The sequence below is a fragment of the Siniperca chuatsi genome, linkage group LG17 (genome assembly GCF_020085105.1).
Source record: "Siniperca chuatsi isolate FFG_IHB_CAS linkage group LG17, ASM2008510v1, whole genome shotgun sequence".
In the NCBI taxonomy this organism is placed as follows: Eukaryota; Metazoa; Chordata; class Actinopteri; order Centrarchiformes; family Sinipercidae; genus Siniperca; species Siniperca chuatsi.
In genome coordinates this window covers 3,695,718-3,715,687 of record NC_058058.1, presented here as the reverse complement: position 1 = coordinate 3,715,687, position 19,970 = coordinate 3,695,718, and the positions used below count along the sequence as shown (strand labels likewise).

Below are 19,970 nucleotides of genomic sequence, written 5' to 3'. Positions count from 1 at the left end.
AACCTGGACACACAACATTGACATGTTATCAACTTACATAATTGACAAGTGGCAAATTTGTTAGCAAACTTTCTCATGTACACATCCAGCGGACAGAGCAAAATTAACATTTGGAGTCGTGTTTTTGTCCACCAGATGAATCTAAGTTCAATATTCACTCTCTTCTTTGCTTTGTTTTTGGTCTCCACCAACTCCTGAGAAAAGTATCTGCGTCTTTAGGCGCTAAACGCTTCACTTTCTTCACATCTGCTGCAGCTGGAAATAACGCTGATGAGAGTGGTGAGACTGAATAAAAACATTAAAGTTGCGGGCCGTAAAACCAAAACCATGAGCTGAAAGATGCTAAAACACTCTGTAGAGCTAAGAGGAACAGCAGAGTTGGGTGAAAATTCTCTGGGTTTGCTGCTATGAGATATATCTTTCATATTAGACAGTCATCTGACCCATTGTTAATATAAAAATATTGATTAGAGACGCTTTAAGAGAGGTAGATAAAACACACACGTAAGGTGAGACGTTAAGATACAAAACAATTATCTTTATTATTTATTTATAAGAGCCACAGGACACATTTATGCAGAATTTCAAATATTTGATTCATGTTGTATTTTAAAAGACTAAAAAAGTATGAACATTTTGACATCTTTAACATCAAATTGATCATCCTTCAAGTGGTTTCATCACTAACACACCACATCAGATGATCATACTCACTTAACACTTGCGTTATGTACAGTTAATATAAATCTGATATTAACACTATTCATTGATAAAAAGCCCAGTTTTACATGTAAAAAAAAAAAATCAATGAAAACATTAATAGTTATCTTGAATCCCTGATCTATAAATTCTAAAACAGAATCTAAAAATATGATTTATGTGGTATAAGGCACAGATACACTGTAGCACCTGAGTTCTTAGTAAGCACTGGCTACAGTAGTTTCTAGTGATTTACTAAATCAGGTTGCACTATTAAAACTTAAACTACGTCTTAGCTAGTAAAGACTTAAGTTACATGTAAATCAGTTGCAAAGAAAAGTGCAGTTCAATCAAAAGCAGTTAAATATGTAACTAAACAGAATATCACTGTAGAATCACAAGCTGTAAAATAACTTCCACCAATAACAGTTTTAGGGGGTCAAGAGATAAACTGCCAATCCATTGTAAATTTATTCCTCTGTTTTACCTATATATGCATACATGGAGAAATGTGCATTTCAGAATTAGTAGTATTCATGCAGCTTAGACTGAGTGGGAAATATCAGATTATGCTAACCTAACCAATGCTATTTAGTCTTTAAGTCTGATGTTAGCATAACGCTTGTCTGTTATGTTTATGTAGTGTCATTTTAAATCTTTCCTGTTTACACTGTTACTAAAATGCATTTTGATCAAGTGTCTGGTCATATGTCGACCATTTTCCTCTTTTTCCAATCTTTTACTTTTCAATCTAAACTGAAGATATGTTAGCTAGCAAGCTAATGTTAGCTTTGTCTGTTGGTGGTCAGATAGGCAGCAGTCAAACCTGGCTGTTACAGGATGTAAATATTTAGTAACTAATCTCTATTTAAGAACTAGTTTGTGTGGTGAAACCTGTTTTAATTTAGTAATGATTAAATTAATTGACAAGTGTCAATCATAACTGGACACGAAAAGATGTGAGGTTCGCTTCAATGATTCTACAATTTAAATGCCTTTATTCTATCTTGTGTTTATTTATTTATTATATTTTAGAGACCTAAAAAGTAATAGTCCTATTATAATCTAATATAATGTTTCTTTAATTTCTGATATTCATAATACTGTCTGTTACATAAGAAATATGTAAAGGTTAAAATCAGTAGGAAGAATTCATAAAAATAAACATACGGTAACTGCTGCAGAGTACAGCTACCTTTAATTTCCTTCGTACTACTGTAAACCCATTTTAATACAACCATGCTTGTGTCCAGTGTTCTGGACAAAGTGGACCGTCCATGCTTTTGTCACACATTAGAAAAGTCCAAAATACCATATAATCATTTCAGGAAAAGGTTTATTTCATGTTCATTCTGTAAAAGATGAACTTCCATACCTGACTGAATTGTGTCAGATCTAAATAACGTTTGAATTTATACTTGCAAAATATCAGCCTTCTTAATCCCAGGTTTTAAGGGAAAGGGAAAGTTCATGCAGCAGTTTGTGAAAAGCTGACAAACTCATGACTGGTTAACTTGTCTGGTTTGTATTCTTCAGATGATCAGTGCGATGTTTCTCAGTGTGGTATGGAGGTGCTGGCGCCAGCGCCCATCTCTTTCTCACAGATGAAGGGCCAGTACATGCTGCAGGGGGCGTCGTACCAGCTCCGGATAGCCACTCGCTCCATCACACGTGTTTTCACAATGTAGCCACAGTCCTCATCAATGTGGTTGTTGGGCTCGCCGACCTCCCAAAAACTACAGTTAGAAGAAAGAAAGCAGGAAAAAAAATCACTTTGGTCAACGACGTATTTAAAGTCATCCACAAACAAACACTTTAGTGTTAAGTGGCGCCCAGAACCCCTCGTTATTATGTTCATGCTGGATTATTATGCGGTTCATGATTTACGTGCCAACGTTTAGTGCCAATGCAATAGTATGCCTTTTATAGAGCAACGTGAAGAGCAAAGATGTAGAGGTCGGGGTGGTGGATGGGTGTGTAGTGTGTCAACTTTCCGATTCCAGTTCACTTCCTGTCACAGACCAACAAGTAGTCTTTACTTTTTAGCCACACCACCACGTGGCTCTAGGGATAATGTCGTCATGAAATGGATTGTCATGAAAATGTGTACAGACATTCATGGTCCCCATAGGATGTATACTAATGACTTTACCTCTAGCGCCACCGGCAGGTTGATATTTGTGTTTTTTTTAGGAAAATGACAACCATTGGATGTGTTTGTCATAAAATTTGGCATTCATGTTCCCCTCAGGAGGAATTGTAATACATTTGGTGATCCTATGACTTTTCATATAGAGCCATCATTAGTTCAAAATTTCAGTTTGTCTAACACTTTGGTTCAATTTGAATCAATTTGATTAATCTACTGATTAATCAATAATGGAAATTATTGGTTGCAGCCCTCGACAACTAACTTGTTTTAAAGTATTTTAATATAAAAATATAAAAATCTGAACTTTCAAAAAACAATCTAACTTCCTCGTTTCTTTGTGTCTACTGACAGGACACTTTTGTATACATGGACACAAGAAACCAGGTTATTTTTGGGAAATCAAATCAAATCATCTGGAATAGTTTAAAAAATAAACCAGTGACTATACAGCACCCTGTATTAAGTTATTGATAGTTTATTTTTTAAAGAGAGGTATTTAAAACTGACAAAAACTCGATTGTTAGCATGGAGCACTCTAGCAATGATTTAAAATGAAACCCAATGAGAGAAAAACAAATCTACTAATTTCAACATACCCCTGTTCAGAAAAGCAGTCTAGAGATAAACATGAAAGTTGCAGAGTTGCGGCGTAAAACGTAGTTAAAGATTCAAGGATAAAGGTGAAGAAATATATAAATGTCAAATCACCAGCAACAGCTGAGCAGAGCCAAGCCAAGCCAAAACAACATTAGGAAACAATTAAAAACATCTCAGCAGGAAAAGAGGAAGGGAAGGAATGTAGGGGTTAAAAGAGGAATGATTAAAGGTTAGTCAACAAATATTTTCAAAATGAGGAAGAGAAGTCAGATGGCTATTAGAAATGTGTTGAGTTGGCACAAGATGGGAAAGAACTACAATAATATTGTGGCCTGAGCAGAAGTGAAAAAGCAGCAAATCAAAAGACAGATGACAAAATATTAACACCAGCCAAAGACAAACTAGAAGATGACCTTACTTTGCATTTTAAAGCAAAAATGTATATTTCACAGTTCCCTCTTTGGCTCTGACACAGGCTCTGACACATTTGTTTTTCATCACAGGTCAGAGGTCAGAGTCAGTTTTACAGCAGTTATATAACGCTGCTCAGAGCTGCTGTTTGCAGGCCAACATGATCCTGGCCTCCATCCAGCCGTTCTCTCACATCTGGAACATCTAGAACCTTTAACTCTTCACTGACTCTGTCCTAGTCATTGTTTCTGTACGTAACATCTACACTCCATTGTAGGGCTCAAAAATAAGGATTGCAAGTAAAATGCCACATCAGGCAAGTAAATCTAGAATTAAACATGTATTTTTCCAGAGCTGATGATGGAGAGGAGCATATGCAAGAACGTTTGTTGTTTTGCATCTATGACACACGGTGCCCTGATTCATTTACTTTATTTATAAAGATTAAACATGACAATTAACTTTAATTTTTGTTATTTGATAAATGCTAATAAATAAAACAATCTGTATAGGGGCAAGTAACAAGTGATTTTGAGCAAGTAGATTTCAGACCCACTTGCCCAACCGGGCAAAAAAAGAAAAAGAAAAAACCCTTAACAGTGAACCCTGCATTGTTAGTTTATATTTGATTAAGAAGCATAAACCACAGCTTTTGTTAAAACAAAGTCTAATTATGGCTGCAACTAATTATTATTTTCAGTTTTCATCAATATACTGCATGGGTTATTTTCTTTATTAATAGATTCATATTAATAAATTCATGTTAATAAAATGTAGAAAATACAATATGCATTTTCCTAGGGGCCTAAGTCTTCAAATTGCTTTTTGTCTGACCAACAGTCCGAAACCCCAAAACATTCAATTTACATATAACAGAGAAAAGCAGAAATGAAATGAAATAGCAATTCAGTCAGATTATCAAATTGCATTTTTGCCTGGTACGTAAGTGACTTGAATAATTAATTGTTAATCAAAACTGTTGACATCTAACTGTTGCTGTTGATTAGTTTTCTATCGATCGACTAATCAGTTAATTGACTATTTTTTTCAGCAATAGCAAAGGATTCAGGTCGTTTAACAAAGTAAATCACCCATGCAGAAACAGTTAATACATTGATTAGCAGATCTGAGACTAAACATTTTAATAATTGAGTAACTGTTTTAAGTAATGTATCAAAACTAGTAACAAGTTTTGTAGTAACAAAACTAAGAGACCAAAGCCATGCTAGCTGCTCTGAGAGGCAAAGTGGGGCTTTGAGCTAATGCTAGCATGCTTACAATGACAATGCTAACATGCTGATGTTTAGCAGGTATAATATTTACCATGATCACCATTTTATTTTAGTATGTCAGCACGCTAACATTTGCTTATTAATACTAAACACAAAGAGCAGCTGAGGCTGATGGGAATGTCATTAGTTTAGCAGGTATTTGGTCATAAAGTATTGGACAAATAGAAAATTTGACCTGATAATGACGCTAGATGAAAAGTTAAGTTAAAGTTATTACAATTCATCTTGAGGGGAACATGAATATTTGTACCAAATTTCATGGCAATCCATCCAATAGTTGTTGAGGGAGTTTCTGAAGTTATTCAACCATCCGACTAGCACTTCTGATGGAGTATACTGGCCATCCTACGAGCCATGCAGTTAGTGTGGCTGAAAATAAGGATCAGATTGGTTTCAAACCAACAATAGTTTAATTAAGTATACTTTTCCATGGAATCCAAAATCCTTTTGGTTCCTGCCTTCCAAAAATGTTGTTCCTCCATGGGATGACTTTCCAGTGAAACAGGAAGTATTGGAAATTTAATTTGCCTCATCTACTTCCCCTTTTCCCTCCACTGACTGCATCTTCTCTCTGTTCAGTGTAAACCAGGCCAACAACTGTCACTGTGCAGCTCACAGGACAAAACCTGTGCCAAAGTCTGTAGACATGCGAGAGGTAAATGTTCAACAGAGGTAAAAGTCCAGTGGTCAGTCAATTACTATGTGGATGTTTGTCCAAGCATGTGTGTATCACAGTCTGGAGTCAAGAGTGAAGTCACAGTTTTGGCAGAAATTAACTGTTTATTGTGTCAAAGCTTGTTACTCGATTTATCCACCAACAGAGTCAGAGTAGAAGTCCTCCGTATCTTTCAAGACTGCATTTCATGTCCCGTCTCATCTTTTTTAATAGCTGGTCAAGTTCTTCATATTAAATATTGAGTAAGAAACTTGTGTTTATTGTACACTTTTGTATGTTTTGTAGGCTTTAGTGGTTTTTGGGTATTGTTTTCATGGCTTGCTTACCCTCTTCCTTATGTTCCCCTTGTTGTGAATATTAGCATTAATCAATTTTTTAATATCTACACAGTTTGTGATATCTACATTTTATATACAGCATGCAACTTGCCTTCTATTTACTCCTTTTTTCATATTTATAAAATCATCTTCAGTTGGACCCCAGTGCTGCCTGAGGAAAAGCCCTGAGCTTGAAATATGTTGCTTAACAATCTTGCTCTCTGTGCACTTTTAAAACCTGCACTCATTTATTGATAAACACAACATTGCCATATTACCACCTTACAAAGTTATTATGGTGCGCACATTAGCAAACAATTGCCTATTAATTAATCAAACAGACACAAAGCAACATCTGCATTAATTGAATTTATGTCTCTGGCCTGATCTGATATCCAATATTCACAGTCTCACAGCTCTGATTAGCAAAACAGAGTTTGCAGGCTGTAAAACAATTAGCTGAACGATGCTAAAACTCACAGACTCACCGATTGCATTGAGTAACAGAAGCTAGACAGGATTTGATGTAATGACTTTGGCTGTCTATGCAGTTTGGTTCTGAACATGTCCGAAGGCAGATGAGTTGTGAAAGAAGTGAACCTACCCTCCGACAAGCGGGGTGCCATCCACCCATTTCCACTGATCCTCTGTTTGCTCATCACTGATCCCAAACCAGTAGGCGTTCCAGTGGCCTCTGGGAAGAAGATTCCACAGAAACGTCTGAGAGGAAACATACACAAAGGAAATGTTTAAGTATATTCAAGGAACACATTCATCATTGATTGTTTTTGTACAGTAGGGTGCCTGAGAGAGACAGCTCAATGGCTGACATTTGATTAATATCCCAACTTGATACTGGATGATTCTGCAAAAGCCCAAATTATGTTCACTGAACGTGTTTTTGTAAAGAATAAATAAGGCTGATGATATTCTAGTATATTTTTCTTATTATGCAGACATATAGGCAGGAAAGGTGCAGATCAACCATTTAATGATAAACACACACACAAAAAAGGCTTACACGGATTTCTAGCAGTTCAACACAGGCAAAACAATTCAGACTGGGAGCAGGCAAGCAGGCTCAAACATAAGAAACAAAATCCAATGGTGGACTGGCAAAATCCAAAAATCCAGACAGGTAAGGAACAGGGAAACAATGAATCCATAGAACAAGAAACCCAGATGCTAGACAGGGGTACAACTGAAAATGCAAATGATAAACTGACACTGAAAAAAAGAAAAAAACTCTGACTAATTACATTTAGGTAGGGGAGACAACAAGACACAGGTGCAACTAATTAGGGCAGGGCAAACAATCTAAACTGGAGGGAAAAGAAAACAAAGACAGGAAGTAAAACAACAAGACACACGAGGAGAGGAGAACATTTCAATATAAAAAAGGAAACAGGACAAAACCCCAAAACTATGACAAGTATTGTGTGTGTATCCAAAGCCTGATACATCTTCTTCCTCTGTGCCATAGAGCTCCATTGTTGTCCAATTAAAAACACATCGGTGAGCCTCACTGTTGCACTGGGTGACATGTTCCTTCATCACCATGAACACACACACTAGTTTATTTTGACTCAATCCCACATACACTGTCCTGCTGCCAGAAATACTCACTAGAGCAACAAATGTGGATTAATCCGCCACTGAAAATAGTCCCCTGTTTCAGTAATGTTTGTTAAAAACTGAGACCAGCTGTCAGAAAATTACTGGGCCATCTAAAAAATTCTAAACTTCAAACTATATTTGTGAGTCATTTTTCAAAATGTACATCTTGAGTAGGAACCAATGGGCTTGGGGCTGAGAGCCACAAACAGGATATAAAAGTCCGAAAATATTTAGAGACGGACTAACAGGTTGTTGGTTTTGGTCTTTTCATGGGATTTGCTGACTGTAAGAAATGTATAGAATAACACCAACCTTATCCTTCAACGTTCAGTGCCATGTTGGTGGCTTATTCCGTATGCAACAAACACATCTATATATCTGTTTTATATATATATCTTCAAGTAAAAAAATGTTTTTGTTCACACTGTATCAACGTTTAACTTCAGCAACAAGTCCACTAATGTAAGTTAAGTAACTTTCTCTGACACAGTTGCAGTAAACTATTGGAGCTATTGATGTTTGAACTCAGTAGTATTGCAGTGATGTTAATGATCAATGTCCAGTTTAATGACTTAGGGTCATATAGACTAACACTTAGAGGGAGGAGTTAAAGAGTTTGATGGCCACAGGCAGGAATGACTTCCTGTGGCGCTCTGTGGTGCTTTTTTGGGGGATGAGTCTTGGCAGCATCGTAATGTACATGTTGCGACCATGCAACTTGTCGTACTGTACCTGCTCCTCTGCCGTGTGGATGATGGCCAGGTGAGCTCCTTGGCTCTGGCAGTAAGACTGGCTCTCTGGCCAATCCCTCGTGGTTCTGGAGATGAAGTAACAGCTGTTGTTGAAGAGATGCCAGTCCATTGGGCAGACGATAGGGGCCACCACCGCCTTGGTTGTCGGTTTTATCACCTCAGGAGCTGATGACACACAGAAAGAGATTAGGAAACAGAAGCAGAACGGTACAGTCTCATCCAAAATAATCCAACATCCATATTTCACTCTAGCTCAAATGCACCCTTTACTCTTATTCAGTAACAGTAGCACGACAGTAGGTGCTAAAAGCTGACATGTATGTAACAGAAAGCACACATCCATATACAAATATAGAGTTGTCTACCTTTAGTGGTTATCTTGGCAGCCAGTTTGGCCAGCAGCTCGTCATTCTCTTTCTGCAGCTGGTCTTTCTCCTGCTGCAGTTTGCTGATGGAAGCAGTCAGAGCCGTCACGTTTGTGTCCTGTGTCTGCTTCTGTATCTCTGAGGTCGCTTCACCACTGCCCTGAGGTTTGTTCTTATCTGTGAAACATATGGAAGGATGGACTAGTAAGTTAACAGACACTTGATGATGATTTTGGAAGAACACCTTTGGAAAAAGATGACAACAGGCGCACACCAAACAAAAATACTTTGAGATACACTGATACACCTATATCTATAATATATCTATCTATAATAATGTACTTATTTACTCTCCTCCCTACCACACATACTGTACATCATCACATCATCTGAACTGCAAGTTCCTATTACACTTTTCCCTGAAAAGAGTTGTGTTTCAATTGTAGAAAATTTAGTCTCAAATCATGATATTTATCTAAATGAACAACAGACCAATTATCACCTTTAAAAACATTGAAAATCTTCACTTTAAACTTTTCCTCCGTTGGCTCACTCTGGCTCGGCTAGCAGCAGTTTAGCCAACGCGCTCATTAAAAGCAGAAGCAGCTTTTCAGCATTCTGACTGTGTGGCTGTTTCAACATAACGAGCACACACACACACACGTGCTTACATGTGCTAACTGTGTATAAAAACGCAGGCATACTATTGGCAAACATGCCTGAAATTCCAGTGTTGCAAGGCACAAACCACTGAATCCTCTTTTTTCTTACCTGAAACTGCTCATTCTGCAATTTTGAATTCACTGTTTCTGCCTTAATTTTCATGATGAGCACCAGTCACATAGTTGGATTTATTTAATATCTTCCTGTTTAGTCTCAGGAAATATTTGGCTCTGCATCCAGATTATCACCAGTGAACAAATGAATGTGTTTACAGTGCATGTGGGAGAATTTTAACAGCATAAAATACAGAGCAAAATACAGGATGTCTACATAATTTAATTTCAAAATTGAATGACTTAAGACTATTTTTAGTTCATCCAAAAGAAGAAAATACGGTTTCCATGGTAAAAATTGTCAAAGATAAGATATCTTCACATAAGCTCTTAAATAGAAAAACAGAAATGCATTCTTACTACCAACATTAGCATGGTCTGACTTATTTTAACATAGAAATACGTGGAAATTGTCATTATTTAGAGATATAAATATCATTTGTTCCAGATGAAACTTCTTAAAAATACTTTTAGACCTTGAATTGAACAATTACAAAAAAGTCAGAACAGAAAAGAAAGACGAAATGAAAGAAAGGAATATCTGACAATTTGTGTACTCACAGTGTGCGGTGACGGCTATGATGGCGATCAGCAGGATGGCACACAGCGTAGCCAGGCAGATGGTGGCAAAGCGGTAGGGCCCGGGGCCGCTCAGCCTGGGGATCAGTCTGACTGGGGAGACTGAGTGAGCTGGAGGTGATAAGGGAGAAAGATTGTTAATTAATATAATAAACCAAAGGTGTCTGCATACTGCATACAGATATAGTTAAAGCTAAATAACCACAATATTGAGCCCTCTTAATGTGAATGTTAAAGCGAGACTATGAAAGCTTTGAACAAAGAAATAACACATTCTTCCTCATATAAATGAAAAGTTTTATCAGCACTAAAACACACAATTGCTATCCATTACACAAACATAACATTATCCTTCCTTATCAGTACTTCAATGTCTATTTTTATGCAGATACAGTTTTATATACCCCAGGATCCTCCACAACCCGGGCTCTAACTCATCTTCAGCCTGAACTTTGATGCTTTTCAGTTATCACTTCCTAATCAGACATGTTTTAAATGCAGATAAGACCAAGTACATGGTATTCACCATCCTGTGATTCAGACTTTAAATGGTACCCACGTCACTCTTTCTGAGTCATGCAAATATTTAGGAAACTGGCTTGACAGCAGACTGTCATCAAAAGACTCATATTCAACATTTGACTCAAAAATTTAAAATCAAACCAGGCTTTGATGCTGCCCCAACGTTACTTTAGCCGCTAAACCGTGTTTAACGTAGTGCATTGCACTTCGTCAGTAATGGCACATTTTGTACTCATCATTGCTCTCTGTATCACAAAGCTGGATGGACTTCCTTACTGACCAGAAGAAATGACCATCTCATAATATTTCCCAATAAAGCTCTACTGTTAAAGCTGCCAAACTATCACATCAAATATAACTTAAACCATATTTAAAGCAGTCATTGCTGTTTTTTTCTAGCTGAAATAGGCTACAATCTCCCGTTCTCCTTGTTTTAACACCATATGTAAGTTTCTTTTTATAATGTTCATCATGTTAGAACGTGAAAAGTTTGTTTTAATGAGATAAGTTGGCTTCATGAAATAATGAGAATGTTTTGTGATATAACAAGATAAAAGGTATATGTTGTTATAACAAGTAAAGTTTCTTGTAAAAACTGAATAATTTGGTATTTAGTGATAACGGGGAAAATATGTCATAACTAGAAGGGCACTCGGAGAGCACAGACCTCCGCCAAGGCCAATAGTCCAGTCTTCTATGATATGCACATCTGCAAGCGCAACCACTATATATTTCTGGATATATTTCCAAAACTATTAGAATTACAGTATGTCAAAATATGTTTGTGTCTAACTGAAGCCTCATCATGTCAGCTGTGCATTTATTATATACTTCGCATAGCTCGGAAAATCCGGAATTCCAGATTAATCCAGAAAAATCACATCCCTGATTGCTTATTTCTTACATACCTGCTGCATTTGTTTCTACAGTGATGTTTGAGGTGGCAGTCGCGGCACACCATTCACTTTAATTATGACGGGTTGGCACATGCACAACGAATTCAGTTCATTTTGCCATAGACACCGGTCTTCCAATTGACCTATCTCGCAATGTTACCAAAAGTGAAAAATTATTTGTGCATCCGCCCCATGATTTGGATCCACTCAAAAATGTAATGGGTTCTTCCTTGGCCAATGCTACACCATTCTACCAAGTTTCATGAAAATCAGGCCAGTAGTTTTTCCGTAATCCTGCAAACAAACAGCACCAAAAACATAGAGGTAATTACATGAAATATCTTGTTACCAAAGGATCTTGTAAAAACAAGAAGTTTCTCATAATAACGAGAAACTGAGCAAATACTGTTTTTGTCATGGTGGCAGAAATACGCTGCCGTAATTGACTCATTTTCTCACTTCTGAGATTAAGGCTGGTCGGTATTTTAACGTATTTTAAGTGCTCTGACAGGAATTGTCAGCTGAACAGTGAGTTTAATATCAATGTGCTTGTGTATTGTTGCATTAAACTAAACTAAAATCAACATGTGCTTTACTTATTATTTTTATTATTTATTTATTTGCTATTTCATGGCCTCAATTTGGATGGATGATGAATTACATTTTCTTGAAGCATAGCCTTTTAACCACAAAGGAATCTCCTCTACTCTGTTCAGACTTGTGAAGATCAAACATGTCAGAGCAGTTTCTGGGATGTGGGAAATATGACTGCACTGCAATTATCAAACAAAGCAGACAGAAGTGAGGAAAATGACTTTGATTTGTTTGGACTAGCGGGATGATTTATTCCCACACAGATTCAAAGATTTATTATTATAAATGTTGTTGTCAGTTGTCAGCTGTCAGATTGACCTCCATGATATTTGGTGGATAAAGTGGATCAGCCAGAGGCAAACTGACTGAATTGTCAGATTTAATCAACAAATCAGAAACTGAACAACAGAGAGCTCTTTCCAAATCCCAAGGAGGAGAATTTGTGTGGAGTCAAGAAAATTGTGGACACAAAGTGTTGGAGAGACACTCCCAACTAACATGTTAAGACTTTCACACTAGCTTCAACCTTTTGACCTTTCACAAATAACGTAAAGATCCTAACTACAAAAAGTATTTTACTATGTTTGTTTTGATTTGAATTTATGATGAACATAGTAACTTTCGTCCCAAACTTGTGGTGTCATGTACGGAGAGCTTATCTGCCAGATAAAACTGAGCAATTAAGTTCTAGTGAATACAAGGCTCCTTTGGTGTTCATGAGTACTGACAAGTGTCTTAAAGTTATTATTACTGTGTCTGCCGACATGTATTATTCAAACATTAGTAACATTATAAGTCACTTGTGTTCGTCAGCTATATTTAATACTAAAGAATCTGTATATTCCTCTCAAAGTGTGAGTCCAAGGAGTCCCTTTGTCCCAATGCTACACTGTACAGTAAACTGAAAACAAGACTAAAGCTGTGTCTGAAATCACGTCCTATTTACTACATAGTGCCCTATATTTGCCTTCCACCATTTCATTTGAGTGTCCGTTTTCTGTGTAAATGTATACACTATACGATGCCCTCATAAATAACTACTAAATTAATACTCAGGCGGTTAGCTTTGAGCTGAATGCTAACATTAGCATGCTAACATGCTGATGTTTAGGAGGTATGCTGTTCACTATCTTAGTTTAGCAGGTTATCATGCTAGTGTTTGCTAATAAGCACTGAAACACTGAAAAAGAAATGGACCTGTTGGTGGCGCTAGAGGAAAAGTCAGGGGATCATCAAATGATTCATCCTCCGGGGACCGTGAATGTCTGTAAAGAGTTTTATGGCATCCCATCCAATAGTTGTTGAGATATCTGAATCTGGACGAAAGTGGTGGACTGACTGACATTGTCATCCCCGAGCCGACTGATGTGGCTAGAAAATACTGAAAATGCTGATCAAATGGAAAATCAACAAGCTTTTTTTCATCTGTCTTTGGATTTTGGACTGTTGTTTTGACAAAACTAACATTTTCAAGACTCCACCTACTGCTCTAGGAAACTGATAGGGATTGTTCACAATGTCCTGACATTTTGTAGACTAAACCACCACTCGTGTTTTAAGCCTGTTTTATTCCGTATTTTGAACTATTGTGGTGTTTTTGTTGCGTTCTTATGTTGTAAAACACCTTGTAATTTCTGTTTTGAAAAGTGCTCTATAAATAAAGTTTAGAGCTGAAACAATTAGTCGATAAATTGATCAACAACAACAAAATTATTCGGCAGTGATAATCAACTAATTGTTTATTCTTGGGGTTTTGAACTGTTGGTTGGACAAAAAAGCAGTTTGAAGACGCCACCTAGGGCTTTCTGACATCCAGTAGGCCAAACAATTAATCAATTAATAGAGAAAATAATCTTCAGATGAATCAATAATAAATAGAATCATTAATTGCAGCCCTAACATTTTTTTCTAAACTACAGGATGATAATATAGGCTCTCAATCCAAACAGTGTTAAAACAGGAGTTACAGTGATACAGTGTGAGCAAAACTGCCATTATGTTTACATGATGTAGGATGAGCTGTGTTTTGATTTGTTAAATTAATCCAGTATTTTTCAACTTGTGTAGTCAGTGCCTAAAAAAGTTAGTCAGTTAAGAGAGAGAGAGACCAAAAGAAGCTCAACATGAACTCAAATATTAAGCTATAAGACTCCATGAAGACGCAGCAATTAAAGAGTTAAAGGCTATACTCTGTGGTGAGTCCATACCTTGTCCAACATCTGGCCTGCGGTTGAAGTCGTCATATGGGCCCTCGTCGTCTATCAGTTTGGAGTACATCCCCTCACAGGCCGGGGAGCTCCCGGTGGTCGACATTTCAGCGGTGGAAAAAAAAAGTGTTTAAATGAAAAGTTTAGAAACTTTCAGAGTAGAGCATTACACTCGCAGTGAATCACTGAATCACTCACCCTCCTCTCCCTGTTTCACAAACTGTTCATAATCCGGCCCTGCACGCGCTTTAGTCAGGTACCACATAGTAAGTAAGATGCGTTCCGGTCATGTGTTTCAAAATAAAAGCCCTAATGCACTGGTACTGCACATGTTTTTGTTACAAAAAATTGTTTGCAAACAGCTACACAAACATAAAAAACACACACTAAAACCCGGTGGAGGAAAAGTAAAAGTAGGAAAATCACAATGTAAAAATCCTTTCATTCAAAATGTTACCTAAGTAAAAGTACAGAAGTATTAACAACAAAATATACTTCAAATAGTAAAAGTACTATTATGCAGGCAAAATGGCCCCTGTCAGTGTAATTTTATTAGCCTATACATGAGTATATTGTATTATTATTGGGCTATTATCAAAGATGCATTGATGCTAATGTAAACTATTTTACTGTAGGCCTGTTGGGAAGCTAATTCGATGAATCAGATGTTCACCTCTCCTGCTTGTCTCCACAGCTGTCTAACTGAGGAGAGGAAGCCAAGAAGAAACTGACATCTGCGTCATACATACATACTTTAAGACCAGGCAGTGATTACAATATTGTATAACGTCATAATCTGCTGTAGGCTTGACATAAAAAAAAAATCTTTTATTTTCATAAAATACCTGACAATAAGATGTAGTATTAGATGTTGGGATTTACTGAGCTTTTACTGTCAAACCCTGTGGTTTTAGTCTGAATGCGTGACAGCTGTTAAGGCTGTGACAGCTTGTCTGCATTCCCCTGCCCTGTGTCTCCTGTCTCTCCCCCTGTCTGTCTCTCTCTGTGTGTGTGTGTGTGTGTGTGTGCGCATGTGTCTGGAGGCGTAGCTACTCCTCCTGTCTCTCTCCACTGGCTCCTGACTCCACCACTCTCACTCACCTGAGATCCTTCACCCAATCACTCCGCTCAGCCGACACACCTGCCTCCCATCAAGCTCATCAGCGCCAGTATATCTACTCCGGCTCTCCATTCACTCGTTGCCAGATTATTTTACATAAACAATAACAAACACACATATTTACATACAAACACACTGTACATGTATTCAGAATATGTTGATTTCCATAAAGAAAACACTTTTCATATGAAACTGCATGAAATAATATTTTTTCACCATCCTTTGTCAGTCACGTCCCTAACTTTAACATGATAAATTAGGGCTTTTATTTTGAAGACAATCTCGCATGTTTTCCGGTCTTGTTGTGGTGTACTTGACGTAGCTCTCTGATTTTTATTGCGCAATATGTAAAGACCTCTGCTGTCTTCTAGCTTCTTGGAGGGTTTTTCAGGAACATGAGTAGCAGTTTTCAACATTTGTGTGTCACAAACCTGTTGTTGCGTTTCTGTCTGTCAGGTCTTGTCCAGACAAGTCCCAATGTCTCCTGATGGATCAATTTATGATCAGATAATCACTCTGTTTGTCAGGTCCATCTCAACAACTAGGGGACGGATTGCCATGACACTTGGTACAGACATTCATGTCCCCATCAGAATAAATTGTAATAATTTTGGTGATTCCTTAACTTTTAATCTAGCTCCATCATCAGGTCAAAATTTTATTTTGTCCCAAAATTTGTCTTATGAGTAAATACTTCAGCTATACTTTGTAATTGTCATTGTGAGCATTTTAGTATGCTAACGTTAGCATTTAGGTCACAGGCTGTACAGCCTCACAGAGCCACACGCATGGCTGTAGACTTAGTCTTTAGTCTTAGTCTTGTTAATCTGTTGTTGAATATAATCTTTTTAATAAATATTTAAATATTCAATTAATTAATTAAACAAATTTGCAGTTTAAAAAACCCCCTCTAGCAATGGCATCACACCAACGGCGACTCACAACACCAAATCGTTGTGTTTGATGCAATGGAACACATGACATGAGAGAAGTGAAGGAGTCCCTGCTCAGACCACACCCATTTTTGAGCTTGGGCTTCATTTTAAACTTAACTACACACCTGTAAAGTTTCGTGACTGCATCTTACATGGTTGTGACGCTATCGCATTGACAACACCTGCCAAAGTACTCAAAACCGCTTCTGTGTTAGTTCCTGCTGCAGCTGGTGTCTCCAGGACCACATTTTGCAATGATGACACACACACAGACTCACAAGGTGAAAACAATACCAGCCACGTAACAATCACGAGCCCTAAACTGGATGGTTAAGGAGCAGAAGACTGAAGATGGGGATGAAGATCGAAGAGAATGAAAATTGATGAGGATGAAGAGAACAACAGTTGAGGATGAGGAGAGAGATCAGAATGGATCAGGACGATGATACAGATGAAGATGTACAATAGATGTTGGTGAGGATGAAAAAAAGTATTAGGATGTATGGGGATGATGAGCATTGATGAAGACTATGAGAGAATGATATGGATGAGAGTGACTGAGGAAGGCTGAGGATGATGAGGTGGATCAAGATTCATTAACATTCTAGAAATGATGAGGATAAATGATGGAGGAGGATGAGAATGAAGATGAGGATACAATAAAGATGGCTGGGGCTGTATGAGAATAATAATGAAAACAAAGATGATGAAGAAGATGTCTCTGGCTGACTTTTTTTGTTCAGCTGACTTGTTTAAAAATGAGAATCCTGTAAAAGGGGTCTTGTATATGCACTCAATGGCCACTATTATGGATGTTTGTACGAGGCAATAGGATTGAGGACCCAAATGCACTGAGGCAGAACAGGTCAAAGAAAAAGGTATTTACTAAACCAATGTTCAGGTAACAGGAAGTCGAAACAAGCAAACTAATCCAGAGGGCAAAGCCAGGCAGGTCATAAACAGGCAGCAGCTAAAAACACAAATAGCAGCGATCATGCAGCACATCAGGACCATGGACAGAAGACTGGACCACAAGTGCACAACATGATGAACTGGCCAAAGGAAAGGGCTGCTGAGCTGGTTATATACACTGAAGGACTGATGAGATAATGAGAGGCAGTTGTGTCAGCAGGTGGGGATGATTTGGGAATTTGAACAGGTGAGCAGGTGGATGTGGGAGTCAGGTGACCAGGATTGGTGGAAAAGTCAGAGGGCATCTGGTGGGCAGGTGGAGAATGGCAGCTCTGGAAAGTTGAGAAGTGGCTGGAGAGCTGGACAGAGAAAGAACAAAATAAAAACAACTGAAGCAGCAGTCATGAGAGGATACATACATTATTCTGTGCTAAAAGACACAGGCTAATGCTATATGTCCCAGGCATGTAGCATTAGCAGAATCACACCAGACGATGAAGAGAAGACACGGCATTGTTCTTGTACTGCAGTGTAGAGCTAGTTGGTCCGAATATTATAAGAATGACAAGGGAAAAATATTTCGTTCCAACGAAACCCCGTGCGGCTGCTCAGCTTACACACTTTTTAGTATTATTATCTTAGTTCTTACTATTTCATTGGTTGCTGGAGTATAAACCTCCCCAAATCCAACTGAGCTATCATGATCCTAAATTATGAAAGCATCAAAGGTCAGGTTCCACACAGTGGGGGAAATACACAGTGGATGTGCTAGTTGTGAACAACATATTATTATTATCATTATTTTTTTTTTTTACAAGACCTGTAACCACAAACTAATGTAGTTAGCTAATGATGTGCTCCTTGGCCTTGGAAGTAATGCTTGATTACTACTACAGGTAGTAAGTGGATGAGATAACTCAGAGACCAAAGTTTATGTTCCAAATAGAATTATCTTATGTTTAAAATGTGAAACATCAGTGCCCCCAGGTTTCCCAAAGGGCTTGTAGAGGTTACATTGTTCCCACCAGGGAAGACCAGGTCCAGCCCTGCTAGCAGGTCTTCACATTTATTAAGAGAGAGCTGGTTAACATAAACCAAATTTGACTTAAAATAGTTTCTCAGCAAAAGTAAATGAGAAAGGTCAGAATAGGTTCTTTGGCTCAATTAAGACTGGGTTAGTGGTGAATTAAGGGTAAGTATACTCAGTTTTGTTGTGTATATAAAATATACAACAATATACAAATACAACATGGTACCATACATTATATATTTTTTAGTTCTAATAATTCCACAATATTGTTATGGTATATGACAATGAAATGACAAAAACCAAGAAAATGTTTCTAACCAATCATTTCCTGATAAGCATTGCTAGATGGAGAGTCAATTAAAACAGAGCAACACAGAGTAGAATTATCCCATATTTGACAGGGTAAACCTGAACCTGAAAGCTGGTATTCTTTATTTTAGGATGCTGTGAATGGCACGCACTGCCCGAGGGTCCATTGGATGCAGTCTCAGGGAAAAACGTGACTTTCAAAACCCTGATTGATCCCAAAGAGGAGTTCAATGACACAGCCTGGTTTTTCAGCAATGGAGGTGAGCTGATGCGTGTTGCCACCGTGAGAAGACCGTGGGAGAGCATAGTGAAGTGGGGGGAATAAGTGAATAGCTGATAGAACTTAAGTCACCATGTACTACAAGGTCTGGTCTGACAAAAGAGTTAATGTCCCAAAGTTGCTGCTGTTATCATCAGTGCTCCCCCAAACATGTGCAATGGCATGTTTAGACCAGAAGATGTCACCATTAAATCATTTTTTCAACTTTGAAACTTCAGCAACAGCATGGTCCAAATGGGATTCATACTGTATGTGCTGCATAACAGAGTGAAACTACCACAGACAACAGTGTTGCTGTTACAGTAACTGAAACGGGAAGATTATTTCTTTGTCCCCTTTTCAGTTCCTCCACCCTCCACCGACTCTTACAACACAGCCTGGTAGATTGAAAACTTCATTTTGGTAATCTGATACACAATATTTAAACTCCCTCAGAAGTAATCCAACAAGTGTCCTGTGCATTTGAAGCAAGATGCTTTTGCTATTGCTACTGCAGCAAAACCCTCCAACTTCTTTCTACTCCAGCCTTGACCTAACCCTTGTCATGCCTGTCACTCAGAAATAATTACTGTACCACCATTTATCTCTCCTCTCATGCCTGATTATGTTTCTTTTTCTGGGTCCTGATCTGTTATTTAAAAAATTAAGTCTGCCACAGAGACCACTGTTTGCTTCAGTAATTCAAGATTCAAAGGTTATATTTGTCACAGGCTCATACAAATATGTGGAGTCAAATGCAGAATGGCATACTTTTGAGGCTGTGCTAAAAAGGCTACTGTGTAATGAAGGATAATAATAAGGATAATAATTAAATGATAAAAAAATTACAAGTATATGTAACATAATGCTAAAGTGTGTATTGGCCCGGTGTGTAGGTGGGCTGTGCAATTTTTCAGTATATTAAAATGTAAAATGTACATACAATGGTGTGA

The 19,970-nt window shown here is 37.8% G+C and overlaps 1 protein-coding gene across 1 annotated transcript; it reads right to left on the bottom strand.

The window, feature by feature from the left end:
- Window positions 1-517: 517 nt before the first annotated feature.
- zgc:174904 (uncharacterized protein LOC564690 homolog) lies at window positions 518-14,710 on the bottom strand. The gene is made up of 6 exons (XM_044171621.1): window positions 14,453-14,710; window positions 10,216-10,344; window positions 8,879-9,055; window positions 8,494-8,678; window positions 6,749-6,864; window positions 518-2,435 (listed from the first exon to the last, which is right to left on the bottom strand). The coding sequence occupies exons 1-6, from the start codon at window positions 14,556-14,558 to the stop codon at window positions 2,255-2,257; spliced, it is 894 nt and encodes a 297-aa protein (XP_044027556.1). The 5' UTR covers window positions 14,559-14,710; the 3' UTR covers window positions 518-2,254.
- Between the last annotated feature and the right edge of the window lie 5,260 nt (window positions 14,711-19,970).

Excerpts from the sequence above, each read along its gene's own strand:
- zgc:174904 (XM_044171621.1), bottom strand. The coding sequence starts at position 14,558 with ATGTCGACCACCGGGAGCTCCCCGGCCTGTGAGGGGATGTACTCCAAA. Across the intron at positions 9,056-10,215 it reads CATAGCCGTCACCGCACACT|ATAAGAACAAACCTCAGGGC; the intron begins GTGAGTACACAA and ends TATGTTTCACAG. Across the intron at positions 8,679-8,878 it reads TGCCAAGATAACCACTAAAG|CTCCTGAGGTGATAAAACCG; the intron begins GTAGACAACTCT and ends GTGTGTCATCAG.